The 23,880-nt window shown below is 41.0% G+C and overlaps 1 protein-coding gene across 1 annotated transcript in view; it reads right to left on the reverse strand.

The window, feature by feature from the left end:
• Nucleotides 1–23,880, reverse strand: part of LOC150080206 (protogenin-like) — a 393,090-nt gene that overhangs the window by 227,952 nt on the left and 141,258 nt on the right. Inside the window, exons 8-9 of the mRNA XM_090380644.1 lie at nucleotides 15,854–15,991; nucleotides 10,424–10,576 (exon numbers count right to left, since the gene is read on the reverse strand). Of these exons, the coding sequence (XP_090236770.1) occupies nucleotides 10,424–10,576; nucleotides 15,854–15,991 (291 nt within the window). The remainder of the gene's footprint in view (nucleotides 1–10,423; nucleotides 10,577–15,853; nucleotides 15,992–23,880) is intronic.

A 23,880-nucleotide genomic window follows, 5' to 3' on the forward strand; every position in this document is an offset into this window, starting at 1 on the left:
GCCTCATACAAGGGGATAATCACCTCCTTATTCCTGCTTGCAAAATTCCTGTATATCATTGACAAGACCCCATGACCTACTCTGGCAGACTGTCAGCACTGCTCAGAAAACTTCATTTATGACTGCATAATTTGTCAATGTTAAACTTCAGTTGCCACTTCTCAGTTAATCTGCCCAACGTTTCTGGATCCTGTTCCAGCAGCATACTGTCATTACTGTTAATAATAACCCTGCCAACCTTTGTATCATCTGCAAACTTTGACATTAGGCTTGATATGCCTTCATCAATATCGCTGATAAATACACAAAACAACAATGAGCCCGACACCGAACCCCGAGGGACAGAACTAATAACATTGGTTTATGAAGAGCAGTATTAGTAATGGCCGCATGGTGCAAGAAAATCTATGGCTTATGCTGCACCGGCCAAAAAAAAAAAAAAACTCCGAATAAAACAATGATAAAAAAAATAACAATAAAATAAAATAAATAAATAATAATAATTAGTAAAAGAAAAGGAAATTAAACCTATCATCCTATACGCTTCCCTGACCCAAAGGTACTATCCAGATGACCTTTGAATTTCCCCAGACTGTCAGCCTCTACCACCCATGTAGGCAACTTATTCCAGTAATTTATAACTTGCTGGCTAAAATAAAACTTCCAGCATTCGAATCTAAACATTTCCCCCGTAACTTGAATTTATGTCCCCTGGTTCTAGCATCATTTATAACTTTGAAAATTTCGCCCTCATTCATTTTACTGATGCCTCTCAGAGCCTTAAACAGCGCAATCAAATCTCCTCTAAGGTGTCTAGTTTCCAAACTCTGCAACCCACATATTCGAAGTCTTCTTCAAGGATGCCCTTTTGCCAATCTCACCAGGTGAGTTACTCGCCTTTGCACTCTTTCAAGAAGCTCAATGAGTTTCTTTAGGTGCGGTCTCCATACTTGAACACAGTATTCCAAGTGTGGTCTAACAAAAGACTTATAAAATAGGATTATCACGTCCCTATCTCTACTTGCAAAAGTTCGACAGATCATCGATAGGACACCATGGGCCTTCCTTGCAACCTGTTTACAATGCTCAGAGAATTTCATGTCTGACCGTATCGTAACACCCAAGTCCCATTCCTCCAGTACTGGGTTTAGTTGAATTCCACCAAGTGAATAAGTTATTTTGGGATTACTGTTTCGCAGATGTAATACCTTACACTTTGTTAAATTAAAGCATAGCTGCCATTTTTCTCACCATTCCTGAAGTCTATCTAAGTCTCTCTAAAGAAGCTCAGCTTGACAGTGATCATAAACTACTCTACCAATTTTAACATCAGCTGTAAATTTAGATATCACGCCCTCTATCCTTTCATCGATGTCGTTTATGAAAATTAAAAACAACAATGGTCCTAATACTGATCCTTGGGGTTCCCACTTCTTACATCAACCCAATCTGAGGAACAGACATTTATCACAACCCTCTGCCTCCTGCCCTGAACCAATCCTGTTATCCATCTAAGGATTTTCCCAGTGATTCCAACCTGTTCCAGCTAAAAAGCAACTGCTCATGTGGGACTGAGTTAAAAGCTTTGCTGAAATCCAAATAAACAATATCGAAATTATTCCCTAAATCCAGCTCATGAGTGACCCTTTCAAAATAGTGAACCAGATTTGTTAAACATGACTTTCCAAACGATCCTGAATTCCACCCTTGATCATTGCCTCCATGATTTTCCCTAGCACTGAAGTCAGACTGACAGGTCGATAATTTCCCACTTCACTCTAAGAGCCAACCATATGTAGGAGACACATTGGCACTTTTACAATCCAAGGGAATCTCCCCAGAGTCTAGTGATGCTCGCATAATTAGCCTCAATGGTGCAATGCACTCACTTGCTGTCTCCCTTAAGATTATAGGGTATATTCCATCAACTCCAGGAGCCTTACTGGCCTGTAGGCTCGAAAGTTTTTCATAAAATAATCTCGAAAAATTTCAATATCATTAATTACATATTTTTCAACTTCACTCCCACAATTTCCCATTGCCACAAAAGGTTTTTCATTTGTAAATATTGATGCAAAATAACTGTTGAGTTCATCTGCAACGGCAGCTGGTATATTTAATACTATCCCCTTTCCATTACGTAAAGATACGATCTGGTTTGTCCTGCTCTTCTTGGCATTTATATATGTGAAGAATTCCTCATCCCCCCTCTTTGCTCTGTTTGCTAGTGATTTCTCATAAACTGCCTTTGCCTGTCGAACCTTTTCTGTGGCTCTATTACAGATCACCTTGTAGCTGTTATAGGGTTCAGTACTTTTTTATTGCTCTGTAACTTTTCCATGCCACCTTTTTCTGCTCAAATAATGTGGCAACTTCACTAGTCATCCAACTTGGAACCCTCCTCGTGGAGTATTTTTTTAAACGGTATATACGCATTCAAGGCATCTGTGATTAATGTTTTAAAAGCATACGGACTGGAGATGTGCAAATTATGTCCCCAATTTACAAAGAGGGACCGAAGGGTGACACGAATAATTACAGACCAGTTAGTTTAACTTCTGTTCCGGGTAAAATAATGGAGTCACTGGTTAAAGATGCATTGCAGGCTCATCTAGACAAGACTGCAGCAATAATTCAGACATAGCATGGGTTTGTTAAGGGAAAGTCTTGTCTGACAAATCTGATAGGATATTATGATGTGGTTACAAAGGAACTGGATGCAAAAAATAATTTTGATATCGTATACTTGAATTTCAGAAAAGCTTTTGACACTGTTGTGAATGGAAGACTACTATACAAATTGGTGCACAACGGTATTAGGAGTAAGTTGCTACAATGGATAAAAGGATGGTTGAGTGGAAGAAGATAGAGGGTGGTAATCAATGGGTGCTGCTCTTTGGGGACTAATGTTATTAGTGGAGTCCCATGGATTCAATGTTGGGTCACTGTTGTTTTGTATATTTATCAATGTATATCAGGCTTAGTATCGAAGTTTGCAGATGATATAAAGGTTGGCAGGGTTGTTAATAGCAGTGTGTTCCTGCAACAGGATCGAGAAAATTTGGACAGACGGGCTGAGAAGTGGCAACTGAAGTTTAACATCGAAAAATGCAAAGTACTGCATATGGGTAGAAGTAACCACAGAGAAATGTACCAAAAATGTGTGGTACTACACTTAAGGTGGTAGAAAATGAAAAAGACCTGGGAGTAATTGTACAGTCAGATATGAAGTTTTCTGAGGAATGCAGACAGGCTTTCAGGGCAGGTCATGGGGTGTTGTCAATGACATACAGGAATTCTGCTAGCAGGGAAAAGGAGGTGATTATCCCTCTGTATAAGGCAATGGTCAGGCATGCTTTGAGTGCTGCGTGCAGGTCTGGAGGCCTCATTTTAGGAAGGATGCAGATTTGCCTGATCGTGTACAGAGAAGGGCAACAACATTGGTGAGGGGAATGAAGGGTTCCTCTTACCAGGAGAGGCTTAAGTTCTGCAAATTGCAGCAGCTGGAGACTAGGCACCTGCAAGGTGATCTGATGAGGTGTATAAGGCCGGGAATCGGTTGAGCACGCTGAATTCTGATGGCATTCATCTACTTGGAGAGAGAGAGAGAGAGAGAGAGAGAGAGAGAGAGAGGGAGAGAGAGAGAGAGAGAGAGAGAGAGAGGGAGAGAGAGAGAGAGAGAGAGAGAGAGAGAGAGAGAGAGAGAGAGAGAGAGAGAGAGAGAGAATCTTTACTGCCTTCTCGGCCATAAAGCCAGGGGTTTCGAGCCTCCTGATATTTCCGGAATAATCGAATAATTATTTTCAAAAAAAGGGGGTAATTATTCAAACTTTTAATACAAAGGAGAGAACTCCTCACGTGAGTTTGGTCTGATCGAGCTGGCTTAACATCGCGATAAGAGCACCAGCTCAATCAGACAGGAACAGATGCAAGATACGCATTAGTCATTGCTGATTAGTCCTGTTATTCATAATTTTTTTCCGGTAAGTCCGGTCAACAGCGAATTTGTTCAGGTCGGCATCAAGTGCCTGGATTTGCTTGAGCATTTGCGGAGGGAGGGAACCTGTCTGAGAGATGGAGTCGTGCTGAATGCAAGCAGTGCTCGGGAATGGCCCTAAGGGCAGTAGATGCAATACTCCAGCCATAGGTATCCCAGAGTGAAGATGTTGCAATTGTGCCTGTTATCATCTTGACCGTTGCTAAGAGCTGTTGGTCGTTGACTAAGGTGGGAAGCCTGAGCTGGAAGGTTGTGCTTCCTTTGCGGCATAGGGTGGTTTCTTTATTGACGGTGCTGCTGATGCTCAAATTTCAGCAGCACAGAGCAAAAGTGGAAAGATAACTGTTCTTATGTACTTAACAGTTGTTTTTTTTTTATCTGTGATATGTAGGAGAAGTTGTTTTGCTATCCACTGGAGTCTTGAAGCACTTGTGAGGAGAATGTCTATACGGGCATTAAATCGAAGTTTGGAGTCGAATACAATGCCCAGATCACAAAGGCTGGACACAATTGGGATGAGGGTGTTGCCGACCGAAGACTGGAGAGATGGAGTTTGTTTCAATAAAAACACCATGAATTCGGACTTAGCAGGATTAATCTTGAGCCCAAACTGGCAGAGGTAAGATGTGACTGCAGTGAGAGACTTGTTAATTTACACTTTTACCAGATCTAGGTCTTGACCGGGGATGATGGGAGTGAGTATCTTGATATCACCCGCATAGCTCAGTAGATACAGAGAATGTGCAACCAGTGGTGAGATAATAGATGAAAACAGAAGGTCCGAAAGGACCCTTCCTCGTGAGACTCCTGCAGTTTTTTTTTTTTTTTTTTTATCTGAACCTCAAACACGAGAGGTATTAGAACCTATAGTACTTAGTACCGTGCTTAGGTTGCAGGTTGAGATGACGAAAGAAGATATTTGTTGACATTGGACTTGAACTTCTGTAGATTGTAATTTTCAGGAAATACGTATGAAGGAAGGTTGTTTCAGAAAACGGTAGTTGAATGAATAAATGAGGAAGATGAAAAGTTGGTTCTGTGAGTTTGAAGTTGGACAGTAAATGGATGTTGGCTGGTGGCGGCACATGTTCGGACTGTTTTGAAAGAGAGAGCGAGAATTATAGAAGCCAATTCAGAAGAACAGTGCCCATGGAAGTATCTGTAGAAGAGGCATGCAGCAGAAACAGTATGTCATGAGAAAGCAAGTGGAGAGACTCTGTTACAGATGAATCAGTAATTAACCTAACTACCCTCTTCTGAATGGAATCAAGAAGCCTGAGAGAGGTTTTGGAGGCACCACCCCAGATGTGGAAACAGTATTCCATGGCAGGGTGGATTTGCGATTTATAGAGTGAGCAGCTGTTTCGAAGAAAAGTAATGCCAAGAGCAAAACAAAAAATCAATTTTTTTGGATACAGAGGAAGCAATATTTGTAATGTGCTTGTGCCAAGAGAGATTAGAAGTCAGAGTAATCCCCCAAAATATCATTTTGCCTAGAAATTGGAGTGTCACTAAAGATAAGCATAGGAGTAGAAGAATCCTTTTTGCAAGATATAAGACAAGACTGACTTTCAGAAGGGTTGAAACCAACTAAGTTTTCTTTGCCCCACAGGAGAATTACCAGAAGATCGGCATTTAAAGAATTGGTAGCAGATTTTCGAGAAGTTGAAGCTGATTGAGCAGGACAAGGTTTCTCAAAATGGAAAGTGGAATGCAATGTGCTACCATTGGCAAAACTATGGATAGGATTTCCAGTCAAGGGAAGAAGGTCATTAATATACAAGAGGAAAAGAGTGGGGGTAAGAACTGAACCTTGGGGGACACCGGCATTAGTGGAGAAGTCAGAAGACAGGGAGCCATCTACCATCACCCTCAGTGAGCGATCAGAGAGAAAACTGGATAACCAATTACTAAAAACAGTTGGCAAACCATAAGATGGAAGCTTGTTTAGAAGACCTTTATGCCAAACATGATGACAGTAGATGACAAGAGCAACTACTTGTGTTTCACCGAACCTTTCCATTGAATTAGTCCATAAATGGGTAACATAAGCCAGAATATCACCAGTGGATCGACACTGATGGAATCCATACTGGCGATCATTGATCAGACAGAAGGTTTCTAGGTAGTTTAAGCATTGGCAGTTAATTGATTTCTCCATTACTTTAGAAAGAATAGAAGTAATTGCAATGGGACGATATTTGGATGGGAGGGATTTGTCACCCTTTTTAGGAACTGGCTGGATATGAGCAAATTTCCAAGCAGAAGGAAAAACACCTTTGGAATAAGAAAGTGAAAAAAGGCGGAAAAAAATAGGAGTAAGTTGAGGAGCACAGGTTTTGAGAACAAGTGGAGAAATACCATCAGCACCTGGAGCTTTCTTAGCATCAAGATTCATCAAAATCCTTCTGATATCCTTTTGACGGAAGACCACAGGAGGCATTGAATGGAGCGTGTTGGGAATGGTGGGAGGGGTTTTTACCAAGATCATTAATACATGAGCTGGAAGAAAAATGGGATGCTAGCAGGTCAGCTTTATCCTTGGCCGAAGTGACAACAGAACCATCTGGTGTGGACAGAGGTGGGAGCAGAGAAGGGCAAAAGTTGCGGCCAATAGCTTTAGCAAGAGACCAGAATACTCAGCTACCATTAAGGTAAGAAGCAAGTTTTCTACTCTTAGCCTGCTCAAACTCTAGTTTGGACTGATTAATAACTGCTTTACAATTGTTGCGAGCTTTGGTGTAGGCAGAAAATGAAACTGAAGAATTGGGAACAAGCCAATTAGGATATGCAACATTCATCTCTTGAACAACCTTAGCACATTTATTGGAAAACCAAGGTTTAGATAAAGGACGAGATTTTAACGTGGAGTGTGGAATAAAGGATCCCATTCCTACAAGAATATAGAAAACTATAGACCTGTTAGTTTAACTTGTGTTCCAGGGAAAATAATGGAGTCACTACTGAAGCATTGCATTATCATCTTGACAAGACTGCAGTAATAGTTAAGACATGGCATGGGTTTGTCAAAGGGAGGTGTGGTCTGACAAATTTTATTGGATACTATGATGTGGTCACAAAGGAACTGAATGCCAAAAATAATTTTGATATCATATACTTGGATTTCAGGAAAGCTTTTAATACTGTTGAAAGCTTTTAATACATTGAAGACTACTGTACAAATTGGAGATGTACGGCATTAAGGGTAAGTTGCTACAATGAATAAAGGGATGGTTGAATGGGAGACGACAGATTTGTAATCAATGAACACTGCTCGTCGTGGACCAATGTTATTAGTGGAGTTCCCCAGGGTTCGGTGCTTTGCCCATTGTTGATTTTTGTATTCATCAATGATATTGATGAAGGTATATCAGGATTAATGTCCAAGTTTACAGATGATACAAAGGATGCCCGGGTTGTTAACGACAGTAAAGACAGTATACTACCCCAACTGGATCTAGATAAGTTGGGAAAATGGGCTGAGAAGTGGCAACTGAAGTTTAACATCGACAAATTCAAAGTACTGCATATGGGTAGCAATAACCCAAGAGATGTGTACCAATTGTGTGGTACTACGCTCAGGAAAGTGGAAAGTGAAAAAGACCTGGGGTTAGTTGTACAATCAAATATGAAGTTCTCTGAGCAGTGCAGACGGGCTGCCAGGGCAGGTCATAGAGTCTTGTCAATGATATTTAGAAATTTTGCCAGCAGGGGCAGGGACCATCTAAGCTGCAAATAAATTTTATGACTTACTAAGTGACACAGAGGTGTGGGATAATACCATTGTTGTAGAAATCTTTATTCCCCTAGTTGTAATAGTTCTAACATCAGGAGATTATCCCATTGTAGAAGGCAATGGTCAGGCCACACCCTAGAGTACTGTATACAGGTCTGGAGGCCTCACTTTAGGAAGGATGTAGTTGCTAGAATGAGTACAAAGAAGGGCAATAAGACTGGTGAGGGGAACAAAGGGATGCTCTTCCCAAGAAAGGCTTAAGTTCTATAAATTGCAGTGCCTGGAGAGTAGGGAGCTGCGAGGTGATCTGATTGAGGTGTATAAGGCCTTGAATGGGTTGAGCAAGCTGAATGCTGATGGGATTCTTCCTCTTGTTGAACTCAAGAACCTGAAGGGCCACAGTTTAAAATTGAGGAAAGACAGTTGTAGAATAGATGTGCAGAAATCAGCCTTTAGCCAGCAGGTGGCTGATTGGTAGAACAGACTTCCATCTTTAGCAGAAGTTGATAGCCTAACTAAATTTAAGGCTGGGCTGGCCAGGCATCTAGAATGAATGGAGGGGGTGAAATGGGAGGGTTTTTTTTTTTTTTTTTTTTTTGGCTGATGCTGCATAAGCTTGCTTTCTTGCATCGTATGCCTCTACTAATGCTAAATGCTAATGTTAAAACATCACTGCACATGGCATATCTTCTGAATATTATAGAATTCACTGGCTTTTAAGGCCTCATATAACAATTAAAGTTGTGCACAAATGTAACTATAACCATATAATCAGATAAATATGCAAATATATTACTGGTGTATTCTCCTCACTAACTAGTAATTTTTTTTGAACCCTTAATTAAGGTCACCTGAATAACACTTTCCAAAACCCTTTAAACATCTTAGTTCAGATCTATCACATCTGTACAGAACAGGTTTCTTATAATGACAAAAGCAGGCTATGCTTAAAAGCCCTGTAGCAGAACATTATCTTCCATTCCTCCTACATGCTTGGTTAGAAATGCCGACGATGTTATTCTGACCTGAGCTGAGCATCTTTTCAAATGGGTCTATATTTATCCAACAAATCATCAGTTTGTGCACAATTAATATTAATACTTGATTAATAATAATGCACTATCTCCCAACCCTTACACTAAATCTTCATTATCTTCCTGTCCTTGTTAAAAAAAAATGTTTCCTGTTACCCCGAACAAGAAAGTTGCCTAATAAAACTATTTCCTTTTCAACCAGTGCAATTTGCACTTCATCATCCTCCACTGAGGCCTGCCTGAATCAGGAATGTATAACCTGGGAAGTTACTGCATACTTGAGCCTTAGGATAAGTACCCATTTCTTCAGTGATTAAATGTCAAATAACAATGTACCAAGAAAATATGAGAAAGCTACCTCCTTTATTAGGCTAGACAAAGACAGTAGCAAATGTAAAATTGAGAAAGGAGTTCGACAAGCAGGTACAACATCTCTGAAGTCGTTTTCTGCTGCCCTTGAAGAAGCTTTCAGTAGATTGGACTGGTCACAGAGAGGAATCAATGTGAATGGAGAGTACGTAAACCATTTACGATTTGCAGATGACATTGTGATCATAAGCCTTGATCCCAAAGAATTAGAGGAAAATCTTAATCACTTATGCAGAGTTAGTAAGAATTTTGGACTAAAGATGAGTATGGTTAAAACAAAACTAATGATGAACAGATATGCCATAGGAAGGGATATAATCATTGAAGGAGCAGAAATTGAAAAGATGGATACATATACTCTCGGACAAGTGATTATAGGTAAAAATGATAAATGGCTGGAAGTCAAGAGAAGAATAAATTTCAGATGGATAGCATTCAGGAAGTAGTCACAATGAGGAACAACATCCCAATCTGCCTGAAACGTAAAATAATGACCCAATGTATACTTCCCACCATAGTTTATGGAAGTGAAACTCGGACACTCACCAAAAGAGTGGAAGAGAAGCTGAAACTACACAGCGAAGAATGGAACAAATTATATTAGGAATCAGACTGTTGGATAAGAAGAGAAACACATGGATTAGGCAGCAAACTCAAGTAAAGGACTTGGACAGGATGCATAGCTCAGGGACATGACAACAGATGGACTAAGAAAATAACAGAATGGTACCCATGAGGAGCTAAAAGAAAACCAGAAAGACAACAATGGAGATGGACATATGAAATTCAAGAGTTCATGGGCAGCAAATGAATGGCTATTGCACAAAACAGAAGAAACTGAAAAGATGCTAGAGGCCTTGAAAATGGCCGATGATGATGAACAATGCACCAAATTTTATATTTAAATACATACATTTGTAGAGTTTTACAAATTATACCTTTTATTTATATCCAAAATCTTTTTAGATTTATAAACACAAAAAGTATATTTTTTTCTTCCAAAATATACTTCAAATGTGTTTTCTAATGAAGTATATTTTAACTACCACAATATACTTCATTAGAAAAATGATTTTAAAAAGTTATTCCAACATATTGTATTTGTTGTTTTAATACAATTCAATATCATATCTCTGGAATTGCTTTAAATAGTCCTTTAATTGTTTTGGGCAGCATTTTCACATTACTTGCTTAGGAACATGATCATTTCAGGTAAAATAAATTTAGTTGAGCTTTGAAAAAAAATATGCCTCATCAGAATTTAAACATACTAGAGTACACCCTTACCATCTTCTCCAGTCGAGTGAGTGAGCGTTTCTGACTGTTCACTGGCACTTCTTCCATTATAGGCCCGTACATAGAATGTATAATTTGTAAAAGGTTTCAGTTTATCAATCAACTGACTTGTATTTACGGCAACTTTCTGTAATTCAAGGCCACCTAGACAAAATAAATATTTAAATTTTATTCCTGAAACAAGTCTATAAAATCAAAAAGAACAATGAAAATTGCTTGAAAACCATAATTTTAAAACTAAAGAAAACTGAGCGTAAAAACACTGCAAGGAAAAGGTGCATCTAATTGCAGAAAAAATGTGCTCTAGCCACTAAATATTTGCAGCTTCTAAATGCTGGGCATGAAAATCAATATATCCAACCATGCAGTTTGCATTCTTCTAGGCACATATACAAATAAATATATATATATAAAATGTAACAAAATCAAAGTTTCAGTTGATGGATAAAAATAAATAAGCAAGGTAACAATAAATGGAGTAATTTTTAAAGCACACGCAGTTCATTTTCATAAGCTACTTCGTGCAGAGGGAAACACATCTGAAGCTTCTGAAAGGCAGTTTTGGAGATAGATTTGTCATAGAATATCCCAGGTTAGACTTGGAGCCAGATCTGCATGTAGTAACACTAAAACAGCACGAGTATTTGCTAAATTTCTGTAAAATATGACTAAAAATGGTGAATTTATGATTAAAATAGTTGTAACAACTGTGATGAAAGAATTTTATACTATAAAGTTCTCTGACAAACCACTGGATATTAAAACACCCCCAACAATAGTAGCATGGAAACTAACAAAGAGAAAGTTACTACATAACTGTGCAAAAATAAGACTGGCAATCACAAACTAAAGCCACAATGCATCAGTAAAAGTCAAAGTCCCCAGCATTTCAAGCATAGCAACATGAAATCTCTACCAGTGATTTATAAAAATACCTCTGATGCTTGGATGACATGTAATATTTTTGCTTTGTATTTTGATTGTTGTTGTTATTTGGTTTTTAGGAGCATTAGCAACTAAAGCCATATTGCTCCAGGGATATGTGGTGGTCATTCTCTGACCTTTCTGCATCCTCCGTATTTGGTGGTCACGGGCTTGAACCCTGGCTAATCAAGAAGGGTGTGCTACGCACTGCTGCTCTTGCCCACCTGGCAACGGAGGCGCCTTTGTATTTTTAAAGTATGTGTCATCAGTGAGATGCACACTTGCTTTCCAAAAACTTGGAGAGAAAAAAAAAAAACACCTTTGTTACTGTTAAATCACTGTCCGGCCCATCTTTCCAGCTGATGACCATAACTAAAAAAAATGGCAAGATCAGGATCCTATTTCTTGCCTAACAGAACTGCTCTGATCCATTGATCAAGGCATTATTCGAGCTCTCAAAGCCATGGTGAACTACTTTCTAGTGTTGTCAACTCCAAAATTCAAGTTCTATAATTTCTGAAAACCACTGACACTGAAAGAGATTGCATACAATGCTGGATTGGCATGGGAGAAAGTAAGCTAAATGGCAAATCAACTATGCTAGAAGAAATGTACTAGTAAAATAAGATTCAATTAAGATTTTCAAAAGAGGAAGTATAGGTTGCTTATTAGCATTAGCAGAGGCATTCGATGCAAGAAAGCAAACTTATGCAATATCAGCCAAAAAAAAAAAAAAAAAAACCCTCTCCCATTTCACCCCTCCAAATACCTGTCAAGCTGAGCCTTAAGTTTATTAAGGCTAACAACTTCCACAACAAAAGATGGAAGTCTGTTCCACCAATCAACTACCTGCTGGCTAAAGTCAAATTTCTACAGGTCTATTCTATAACTGTCTTTCCTTAATTTGAAACTGTGCCCCCTAAGGTTCTTAATCTGAGCAAGAGGAGTAATCCCATCAGCATTCAGCTTGCTCAACCCATTCAAGGCCTTATACACCTCAATCAGATCACCTCACAGGTGCCTACTCTCCACACACTGTAATTTGCAGAACTTAACCCTTTCTTGGTAAGAGCACCCCTTTGTTCCCCCCATCAATCTTTTTGCCCTTCTTTGTACTCGTTCTAGCAACATTACATCCTTCCTAAAATGAGGCCTCCACACCTGAACACAGTACTCTAGGTGCGGCCAGACCATTGTCTTGTATAATGGGATAATCACCTCCCTGTCCCTGCTAGCAAAATTCCTATATATCATTGAGAAGATTCCATGACCTGCCCTGGCAGTCCGTCTGCACTGTTCAGCAAACTTCATATTTGACAGCACAATTACCCGCAGGTCTTTTTCACTTTCCACTTCCCTAGTGTAGTACCACACAGTAGGTATGATTCTCTTCGGGTATTGCTACTCATATGCAGTACTTTCCATTTGTCTATGTTAAACTTCAGTTGCCACTTCTCAGCCAATTTCCCAACTTATCTAGATCATGATGGAGTAGCATACTGTCATTACTGCCGTTAACAACCCTGCCAACCTTCGTATCATCTGCAAACTTGGACATTAAACCTCTTATACCTTCACGAATATCACTAAAAATATACAAAACAACAATGGGCCCAACACCGAATCCTGGAGAACTCCACTAATAACATTGGTCCACGAAGAGCAGTGTTCACTGATTACCACTCTCTGTCATCTCCCACACAACCATCCCTTTATTTATTGTAGCAACTTACCCTTAATGCCATACCTCTTCAATTTGTACAGCAGTCTTCCATGTGTAACAGTATCAAAAGCTTTCCAGAAATCCAAGTATATGATATCAAAATTATTTTTGGCATTCAGTTCCTTTGTGACCATATCATAGTATACAATCAAATTGGTCAGACAAGGCCTTCCTTTAACAAACCCATGCTGTGTCTTAACTATTACTGCAATCTTGTCTAGATGATCCTGCAATGCTTCATCAGTGATTCCATTATTTTCCCTGGAACACAAGTTAAACTAACAGATCTATAGTTACTTGTGTCATCTTTTGCACCCCCTATGTGAATTGTTGATACATTTACACACACCTCCAGTCCATGGGGACCTCCTCTGTATTCAAGGAAAAGCTCATAATTATGGCTAAGGCATTGCTTACTTCCTTTGCTGCCGACCGGGCTAGCCGAGTGGGTAAAGTACCTGCCCGGCAACCCAGAGGTCGCGGGTTCGATTCCGGCGCGGGCTTGGATCAAAGTACTGCAAAAACCTTGAGAGGTGCAATATGGCCACAGAAGCCAATGCGCCAACAACTACCAAATCAAAAAAAAAAAAAAAAAAAAAAAAACTTCCTTTGCTGCCTCCTTTAATATAACTGGATAGATCCTGTCCACCCCAGGTGCCTTTTTTTTATGTTTAACTTGAACAATTTCTCCTCCACTTTACTCTCAGTTATTACAAAATCACTTAGCTCCCTGTTAAGAGTTTGATAAACTTCTGGCATTCCGCTCATTGAATAACTCCACATGTGTAAATGTAGATGCAAAATACTTGCATAATGGAGTCACTGGTTAAAGATGCATTGCAGGATCTTCTAGACAAGGCTGCAGCAATAATTCAGACACAGCATGGGTTTGTTAAGGGAAAGTCTTGTCTGACAAATTTGATAGGTTATTATGATGTGGTTACAAAGGAACTGGATGCAAAAAATAATTTTGATATCTAGATTTGGATTTCAGGAAAGCTTTTGACACTGCTGCGCATGGAAGACTATTGTACATATTGGAGCAGAATGGTATTAAGGATAAGTTGCTACAATGGATAAAAGGATGGTTAAGTGGGCGAAGACAGAGGGTGGTAATCAATGGGTGCTGCTCTTTGTGGACTAATGTTATTAGTGGAGTCCCACAGGGTTCGGTGTTGGGTCCACTGTTGTTTCGTATATTTATCAATGATATTGATGAAGATATATCAGGCTTAATGTCGAAGTTTGCAGATGAAACAAAGGTTGGCAGGGTTGTTAATGACAGTAATGGCAGAGTGCTACTGCAACAGGATCTAGATATTTTGGGCAGATGGGCTAAGAAGTGGCAACTGAAGTTTAACCTTGACAAATGCAAAGTACTGCATATGGGTAGAAGTAACCCCAGAGAAACGTACCAATTGTGTGGTACTACACTTAAGGTGGTAGAAAATGAAAAAGACCTGGGAGTAATTGTGCAATCAGATATGAAGTTTTCTGAGCAATGCAGACAGGCTGCCAGGGCAGGTCATGGGGTTTTGTCAATGATATATAGGAATTTTGCTAGCAGGGAGAAGGAGGTCCCTCTGTATAAGGCAATGGTCAGGCCGTGCCTTGAGTACTGCGTACAGGTCTGGAGGCCTCATTTTAGGAAGAATGTAGATTTACTTGAGCACGTACAGAGAAGGGAAACAAGATTGGTAAGGGGAATGAAGGGATCCTCTTATCAAGAGAGGCTTAAGTTCTGCAAATTGCAGTGGCTGGAGACTAGGCACCTGTGCGGTGATCTGGTTGAAGTGTATAAGGACTTGAATGGGTTGAGCACACTGAATTCTGATAGATTGTTGTTGTTGTTATGAGATTTCTGGCGCAAGGGCTACATAGGCCATATTGCGGCTAATTCTGATGGGATCCTTCCACTTGTTCAGATTACGAATCTAAGGGGACATAAACTCAAATTAAGAAAAGACAGATGTAGAATAGATGTACGGAAATTTGCCTTTAGCCAGCAGGTGGTTAATTGCTGGAAGAAACTTCCATCTGTCGTGGAAGTTGACAGGTTAAATAAATTTAAGGAGGAACTGGACAGGCATTTGGAGAGAATGGGGTGATTTTTTGGCTGATGCTACATAAGCTCATACACTTGCTTTCTTGCATCACATGCCACTACTACTACTACTAGTATTTCACTATAAAAGTGGTGAATAACAAATTCTAATTCAAAATTAACATTAATTACTGCATTATTTCAAAAGTAATAAATTAAAAAAAAATTTCTTTAATTAATAATCAAGTCAGTAAACAGTATAAAAGTTTAATGCATACCCATTTACGGAGGATGTAAGGCATTATAATCAACCTGTGGATAATCAATAACCAGGAAAGTACAAATAAAGCACAAATTCCAATCAAGAAATAGCAGCATTATTTGAATTACAATAATGTACTTATTTTAAATTACATCATCACATAATGAAAAATGCTGTCATTCTAATTTCAGTGCACACTTTCCGCACTGAAATGCCCTCCAAGTTGTGAATAAGGAAAAGAAAGTTATTCATCTGAAAACTCTTTCATTTGCAAGGTAAGCTTGTAATGTGCAATAATAAGCAGTAAAAGAACAACAGGTTACCTTTTGTTTTCTTTTTTTATTAACTTTTTGGTTATGTTTAATCTACAAAATTAATCATATCTGAATCATAATTCATTATTACATTTATTCAGACAAATAAAAAAAAAATAAAAAATAAAGTTAACCTAATAAGTTATACACGTACCTGTTGTAGGAAGATAATGAACAGTATAGGCCTGAATACTAAGTCCACTAGGCGAAACAGCTGGATTCCACATTAAAAGAATGGAAGTACTAGAGATAGTTCTGGCACGTAATCCCAGTGGAGGATCAGGCTGATTAGCTGGTAATAAATTGTAACTATTAAATAGTTATAAACAACAGGCAATACTACTTATAAACTTTCTTGAAAGTTTTGAAATGAAAACTATGGTTCATGCTAATGTAATGAGATTTGAATGTACTGAGCAAGCTGGTATTCTTCTTTTTGCTCACACTAAACACGAGGGGGCAAAGCTTATGGAGTTTTGTCTATGATATACTTTCCTAACAGGGATAAAGAAGTGATTATCCCTTCTTTGGAAATATACTTATTTCCAACAGTAATGAATAGAAAACTTAAACTAACTGGTTTCAACAAATAATTCCAATGGCTATTTTCACAACTGGCATAATCATCTGCAGCAATAAGATAAAAAAAACAAAGATCTAAAGAGCAAAAAATGAAATCTGAATGAAATCTTATAACATCATTAGACCAGGTGAAGATATAAATCCAACTATTGAATACCTCAAGCAGTCACAAACTTACTACCAACTGCAAATATCATAGTGTGTGCTGATGTCAACTGCTGGACAGCCTTATGGCATAGCCATACGGAAGACAGAGCAGGCACACACAATGACCAGATACTTTCAGACTATATAGCCACTTCACCCTTTCAAGTGCTAAACCAACTAAATAACCTCCCAACTTTTAGCAGTACCATGTGAGAGAGTGACACTGATGTTAATCTTGCCACCAATTCAAAAGCTTATAAAATCACAGACTGGTGTGTCCAGCCAGCCTGGACCACATCAGATCATACAGCTATTTCCTTAAAACTATTCAAGAAAATTAATACTCAAACACCAGCCAAGTAATAAAATATTTAATAAAAATAAAATAACGTAAGATGATGCAGTAAATGGGACTATTACAATAAGTACTAAAAGAAATAAAATCAGTTAAAAACGAACAATGCTAAAATCGTTAAAATAAGTAAAATACCGGAAATCCGAAGCTTTCGGAGACAGCTGTCTCCTTTCTCAACAGTGTACTGTTGCTACAATGACACATCCTTAAGTAACAGGCCCATGGCACTCATGTGACTCACCAGGAACATCGTCAGTATTCTCTATTTGCGCACCAGAGACGGAAGTGACCCAGGAGCGTGCCATGTGGAACCGATCCACCTCCAAATTTACCTCGGAGGTGGAAACAGCTGGTACCCTCCTGTTTCTTGATGTCCTGGTTATTAGAGATGGTGATAGAGTAAAGACTATAGTTTATAGTAAATCAATGTGTCGTAGTCGGTATGTCCATTACAGTTCAGCGCACGCTTATCAACATAAAGATAGCGTAGCCAGGGCATTAATAAATAGGGTGTGGTCCCACTGTAGTACCCCCGAGGATAGGGAAATGGAAGTTAGTAAGATCACGGCAGACCTTACTAAGTGTGGTTACCCTCAGAGGGTCTTGGACAAATATGTTTATAGGACTGGGTCCAATCGCCGGGAACCACCTCCCTCAGCGGCTACTGCTTACATTCCCTACTATCCAGGCCTTTCAGAGCGTGTGACGCGGGCACTACGGGAGTGTTAGATCCACTGTGTGCAGCTTCCGGAGCGGAGGTTGCACACAGTGGTGTCTCAGTCAAAGATCCCATAACCTGGGATTCCGGTGTAGCACACACTTCTTGATTAGACCGGAGTTCGAGCCCGTGACTACCACATACAGAGGAGGAAGAAATATGGCCACCGAACCAGCGTGGATGTCTGTCGCAACGCTCCATAAAAGTTCTGTTTAAATATAAGGTTAAACCATAGTTTAAGTTTTAAATTGTGGTCTCCTTCAAAGATGCTGTTTAGAGGATTCCCCTGGTAAGAAATTTTGAACATTCTTGGGAATTTAGCAGATTACTAGCGTTAGTATCTATATCCTTTGTTTGCCAGATTGCACTGGTCACCATGTGGCTGGCAGCAAGGCTATAGAAAGGTGCCGATATAATGCGGTGGCCACGCTAGTACGCTGCAATTGACTGGGAAGGGTGCAACACCAGCGTAAACCGGAGCTGGAAGACTGTTCCAACAAACTGTGCCCTCAATTGTGTAAAATGAACTTAAAAACATTTAGTGACTCTACCCCCCCCACACCATAAACTCTACGTGGATTTTTGTTTCAAATTGTAAAGTATTTAAGTTATGCAAATATAAGTGTCGCTAACGCCTCCAGCTCCCTGAAATACCCCCACAGAAATCTGCTCCGTTCTGGGAACGTCTCTTAATTTGGCTGTTCCCACCCCCCACATCTGTGTCAGTGGGGGATAGCCCAAATCTGCTGCCAGCTGTAACTCAGCTACTATTATAGCTACGGACTTGTGGCAACTTCCATTCATCATCATCTTGGCAGTCCCTCCTAACTGCTGACCCAGTACCCGCTAATCTGAAGTTTTTCCGATTATCCGTAAAACCAGAGAACTATAGAAGGAAAAATGGAAAAAACACCTGCAGATGCCCAAATGGGACCGGGAATCGACCCAGGCAACGTGGACTTGTAGGAAAGCCCAGACAAGGTGAGGGCCACCCCAGCACCAAAACGCAAGAACAGGAGGGAGACGCGTAGCGAGGCAGAGCAAAAAGAGCAACAAGATCCTGTGATCCCACAGATAGACCTGGCAGGTGATAGTAAAAAACAGGACAAACATGTCCTGGACCCTAACATCCCTGAGGGCCCTGTTCTCCAACAAATACTTGTGCTCCGAACGGCACTCGAAACACTCTTTAAAGAACAAACAAATAGAATAACAACAGTGCTTCGGGCTGACATAGTCACCATATGGAGCAAACTAGAGACCATAATTCTTGACACTCAATCAAAGTATGAAATCGCAAACGCCAAACTGGAAGTCTATCAGAAGGAAGGGCGAAAGAAATGCCAAAGCGCGCCCCGTCCTACTCCGACACACTGAGGATCAAAACACAAGAACCACAAGTGTTAACCGCAGAAAACATACCCAAACGAAAGACTCTCCTGCCAACACCACATTTTTTCATCCTCCGACCAACCTCCACAGAGGAACATCCCACAAGCGAAGAGTCAAAAAACACTGTCATTACAAACCTTGCAGGCGATCTAAAGACGACTAAAATCAAGTCAGTCCGCAAAATGCGTAATTTAGGTGTGATAATTGAGACACAGACAGCAGAGGATGCTAAAAAGATAATTACAAATCCAAAGATTCAAACCCTTGGCCTGGAAGCAGCGCTACCAAAAAGAAGAGGACCGAGCATCGTAAACTACGACACCGATAAGGATCTGACCCCATAAATGTTGCAGGATGAACTCTATACAAGAAACCTCCAGCGAGATCACCCAGACATGGAACCCACAAGCCTAATAACACCAAAACATCAAACGAGATCCAGATCAGGTATGGTCACAAATTGGGTCGTGGAACTATTGCCAGCTGCGTGGAAAACTATCAGCCAGCATAACAGAGTATTTATAAACTGGGGCAGCCACCGCTACAGGGAGCATGTGTCTGTACCCAAATGCTTTAGATGTGGCCGCTTTGGGCACACTACACATACCTGTGCCCAAACCCAGCCTACATGTGGCCATTGCGCTGAATGAGGCCACGAATTTAAATCATGCCCAAAAAAGGACAAACCACCTACGTGTGCAAACTGCAAGTCACAAAAGCTGCAGGCGGATCACTCCATCAGGGACAATAAGTGCCCTATATACCAAAAAGCGAGGAGTACATACCAATTGAGACTTGATTATGGGTACACAACTTAGACCATATAATAACAACAGGGTACTATTTGCACAATTAAACACCCAGAGGTCCAAGGCAGTTGCCGCACAGCTGACCAGGACAGCAAACGAGGAAAACCTGGATATCCTGCTCATCCAGGAACCATATACGCACAGTAAGAAGGTGAAGGGATATCCCCTGAAGTACAAAATCGTGCAAACCGATGATGAAATGCCATGGGCAGCCATTCTAATCAGTAATCCAGACTACACAGTCACCAAATCACAAATTACTGTCTCTCATGGGCTGTATGTGCCCACGTCATCACTGCACTGAGCAAATTTTATGCAGTATTGCTTTACTGTCGGCCAGGAGAAGATATCCTCCCAGCTATAACTTACCTGCAAAATGTTCTGGAGGAATTCTCGAACACTAAAATCGTAGTGGGCGCTGATGCAAACTGCCATTCGCCGGCATGATTTAGTGAAAGCCCGGGGCGACGTGGCACAGTAAATGGACAACACCTGGAAGAGTATCTGGCAAACAGTTGCTATATGATCCTTAACAAACCAAACAACCTACCAACATTTTCAAACACGATGTGGGAGGCCACGATTGATGTTACTTTGGCTACCAGATCTCTAGCGGACCACATTGCATTCTGGACTGTCAGAGAAGACTGGACCTCATCTGATCACCGAACAATTACCTTTCAACTAAACCGGAAACTAAATAGACAAACGGTATAGAGACAAATGCAACACAGATATGCTGTTGAGAAGGCAGACTGGCCTCTCTTCCAGGAGTCCTTATGTACAGCTGCTCAAGCACTTGACACAGAAGGACTAGACCCAGATAGGCACCAATCTAAAATTGTCAAGCTTATCACAGATGCAGCAAACAATTCCATAAAGCGGAAAAAGCCTACTCCGGGAGCTGTTCCCTGGTGGTCCCCAGAATTACAACAACTGAGATGTGTGGTAAACACCTGCCGAAAAAATTTTCAACGTGCCAGGCGTAGCTGGCCTGCAGTAGAGGGGGAAGCACTATAACAACAGTACCGAATGGCCAGGAATCAATATACAGCAAAGATCCGTGAACGAAAACGCTCCTGGGAGCACCTAGTATCCACAGTTGGAAACAACAATCCCTGGGGAGTGGTCTATCTAGAGTGACCACAAATAAACTCCCCAGAAGTGAAGTCATCTCCACAACCAAGAAGCCACAAGGGGAGTACACCAAAACGTGGCAGGAATCCATCAATAATATCCTAGATGTCATGTTCCAGAAACACCTGGATCCAACCAACCCAAAACAAACATCGCTCTGCCTAAGAAATAGTAACTACACAACAATCGAAGAGGAGGAGCCCTTTGCTAGGATCGAACTGGACATTGCAGTCGCCAAACTAAGAAACAGGAAATCAACAGGTGCAGACTTATTGGAGCCGGAAATCGTAAAAAAGGCAGTTGAGACTATCCCAGAAAAAATACTAAATTTATTTAACCAGTGCCTAAAAGAAGGCTATTTCCCACACACCTGGAAAATGGCAATGCTTCGGCTCATCCTCAAAAATCCAACAAAACAGCAGGATTTTCCAGGGTCCTACAGACCCATAACCTTACTGTCCGTACTGAGCAAACTGATGGAACAACCTTCTACGAAATCGGATAGAAACTCACTACTCAAACGCAGGCCTACAATCCCGAAATCAGTTCGGGTTCAGAAAAGGCCACTCCACCGTAGATGCATTGGAAAATATTGTTAACACCGCAACCACAACCAACTGAAAGTACTTCCTCGTCATCGCAATAGATTTTGCTGAGGCGTTTGACACTCTCTGGTGGCCAAATGTCCTCGGCAGGCTCCGGGAGGCTAACCTGCCGGCAAATCTATACAAATGCATCAGTACATACCTCTCAGACAGATCAGTCACAGTCACTACTCCGTATCACGGCCGATACACAGAGGATGCCCACAGGGTTCCGTTCTGGGCCCTCTTCTTTGGAATGTCGTCCTAGACGGCTTCCTAAATCTCAACCTTGGAAGCGTCACATCCCAGGCTTACGCAGACAATCTTATTCTGATGCTTGCTGAGGACTCCCGAGCACAATTAGAGAACTCCGCAAATAGAGCAGTCACTATCCTGCAAGATTGGGCTGACAACAACAAATTCTCAAATCACAATTTCTGCCACAATTGTGACAAATCACAATTTCTCCAACCAAGACATGTTCAGTCCTACTTAGGATGCCCCTGAGTAGGACTGAACATGTCCTACTCAGGGGCACCCCAGATATTAGGAGGCCTCCCCAAATCAAAGTCCAGGGGAAAACCGTCAAACTCGCAACGGAATTAAAACATTTGGGAGTCATGCTCGATAGGAATCTATCCTTCACACCACATCTGACATACATCAGGAATAAAATCAGAAACTATTCTGCACTCTTTGCAAGAGTCACCTGTAAGGACTGGGGCTTGAGGAAAAGGACCCTCGTCCTCTTCTATACGACAGTATTCCTGCCAGCCATTTCATATGCCTCCGGAGTCTGGTACCACAAAGCAACCACCGCGGTCAACAGGAGAAAACTCGAGACGATACAAAGATATACCCTGCTAACGATCTCCAGAGCCTGCAGGACGGTGAGTATTCACGTGCTGCATGTCCTTATGGGTGCCCTCCCCCTGGACCTGGAGATCGTTCGTCGCGGAATCCTACATCACCTCAGCAAAGGAAAAACGTCCACCTGCCTGAACTACACGATTGACTTAGCCAATGACCCTAAAATGGAAAAGAAGCGACTCACACTGCATCTCTAACAGACCTGGCAAATCCGCTGAGGAAATTCAATCAAAGGTGAAATCACCAGGAAATTCGTGCCAACAATTCAGACAGAATATCCAAAATATCCCCACTGGCTCTCTCCAGGACTCCTGGTCACATACCTACTCACCGAACACGGTGCATTCAGACACAAGTTATCAGGCTTCTGACTCAGTGACACTCCTCTCTGCCACTGCGGCCAAACAGAAACATGGTAACACCTCATGTATCACTGTCACCTGTATCAAGATCTACTCTGCCAGCTCATCACTGAAATTCGATTCACACTGCAAAACCAGGAACACCTCATCCTAGAAGAAGAAGACAGCTACAAAGCGCTCACAAAATTCGCTCAGGGCCTCTTCAGCAGAAGACGGACCTTCCCCCAGCCGCAACCACCGCAATGAAGAGAATGGAAGTACCCATCAAAGCTGCCCATAATCTGAAAAACAATGACACCACTAAGGACCACCAGAACAAAAAACAAACCCGCAGGAATCCGACTTCATAGCAGAAGGAACAAAATAAAATCACAAATGCACATCCAAACTGACTGGACTAAATAACCTCGGATGAGATCCTAACCAATGAATGGCTACAAAATAAACTGGACTTTTGTAAACCTCGGACGGGACAATGTCCCAGAAATGACATTCCACCGACTGAAGAAACTGCAGAGCCTCTCTGAACACTAGCCTTATTGGCGATCTGACTTGGCGCCCTTGCCTGGCCCATTTTTCTTCCCTTTCCCTGGCTGGGGGGAGGTGACGGTCCCTCTGTCTCCTTCCCTCCTTGCCACCAACACTTTCCCTTCTGGTGGGGCATGCCCATGCCCCACCAAATCTTGGCGTCGTCCTCCCTATCGACTCCATTCTTCTGTTGCCGCCCCCCAGCCTTCAGTCTCTCTCCCACTCTACGCACACAAGTGAAAGCCCCACACATACAAACTTAATTACAGCCAAATTAGATTCGCCCACAATTTTCAGCCTCACAATTCTAGCACAACCACCATGCGATAACCTCTCAATTTTTTTTTTTTTTACTTATTTTTATTTTTAATTTTTATTTATTTTTTTATTTATTTTTATTTTTTATTTATTTATTATTATTTTTTTTTAGGTCCTAGCCACTGAAATCTCAGGAAACTAGGTGGCAGGACCTCCCAGAGTACTTATTTAAAATATTGGTGTACCTGGTCTGCCTCCACGGGACGAAGTGTGGGCAACGTCTGGCCTCAGCAGAGGCCTGGCAGCTAAATGGCCAGAAGAACAACGGTACACAACACTACTCATGTACAATATCCATACACTTTTAAATCTCTGGCCTTTACAGTGTACTGTACCAAATGATAATGTAAACTACGCGGAGATGGGGGAAACTCCTGGT

Source organism: Mastigoproctus giganteus, chromosome 9 (genome assembly GCF_048544385.1).
Source record: "Mastigoproctus giganteus isolate SK-2022 chromosome 9, ASM4854438v1, whole genome shotgun sequence".
In the NCBI taxonomy this organism is placed as follows: domain Eukaryota; kingdom Metazoa; phylum Arthropoda; class Arachnida; order Uropygi; family Thelyphonidae; genus Mastigoproctus; species Mastigoproctus giganteus.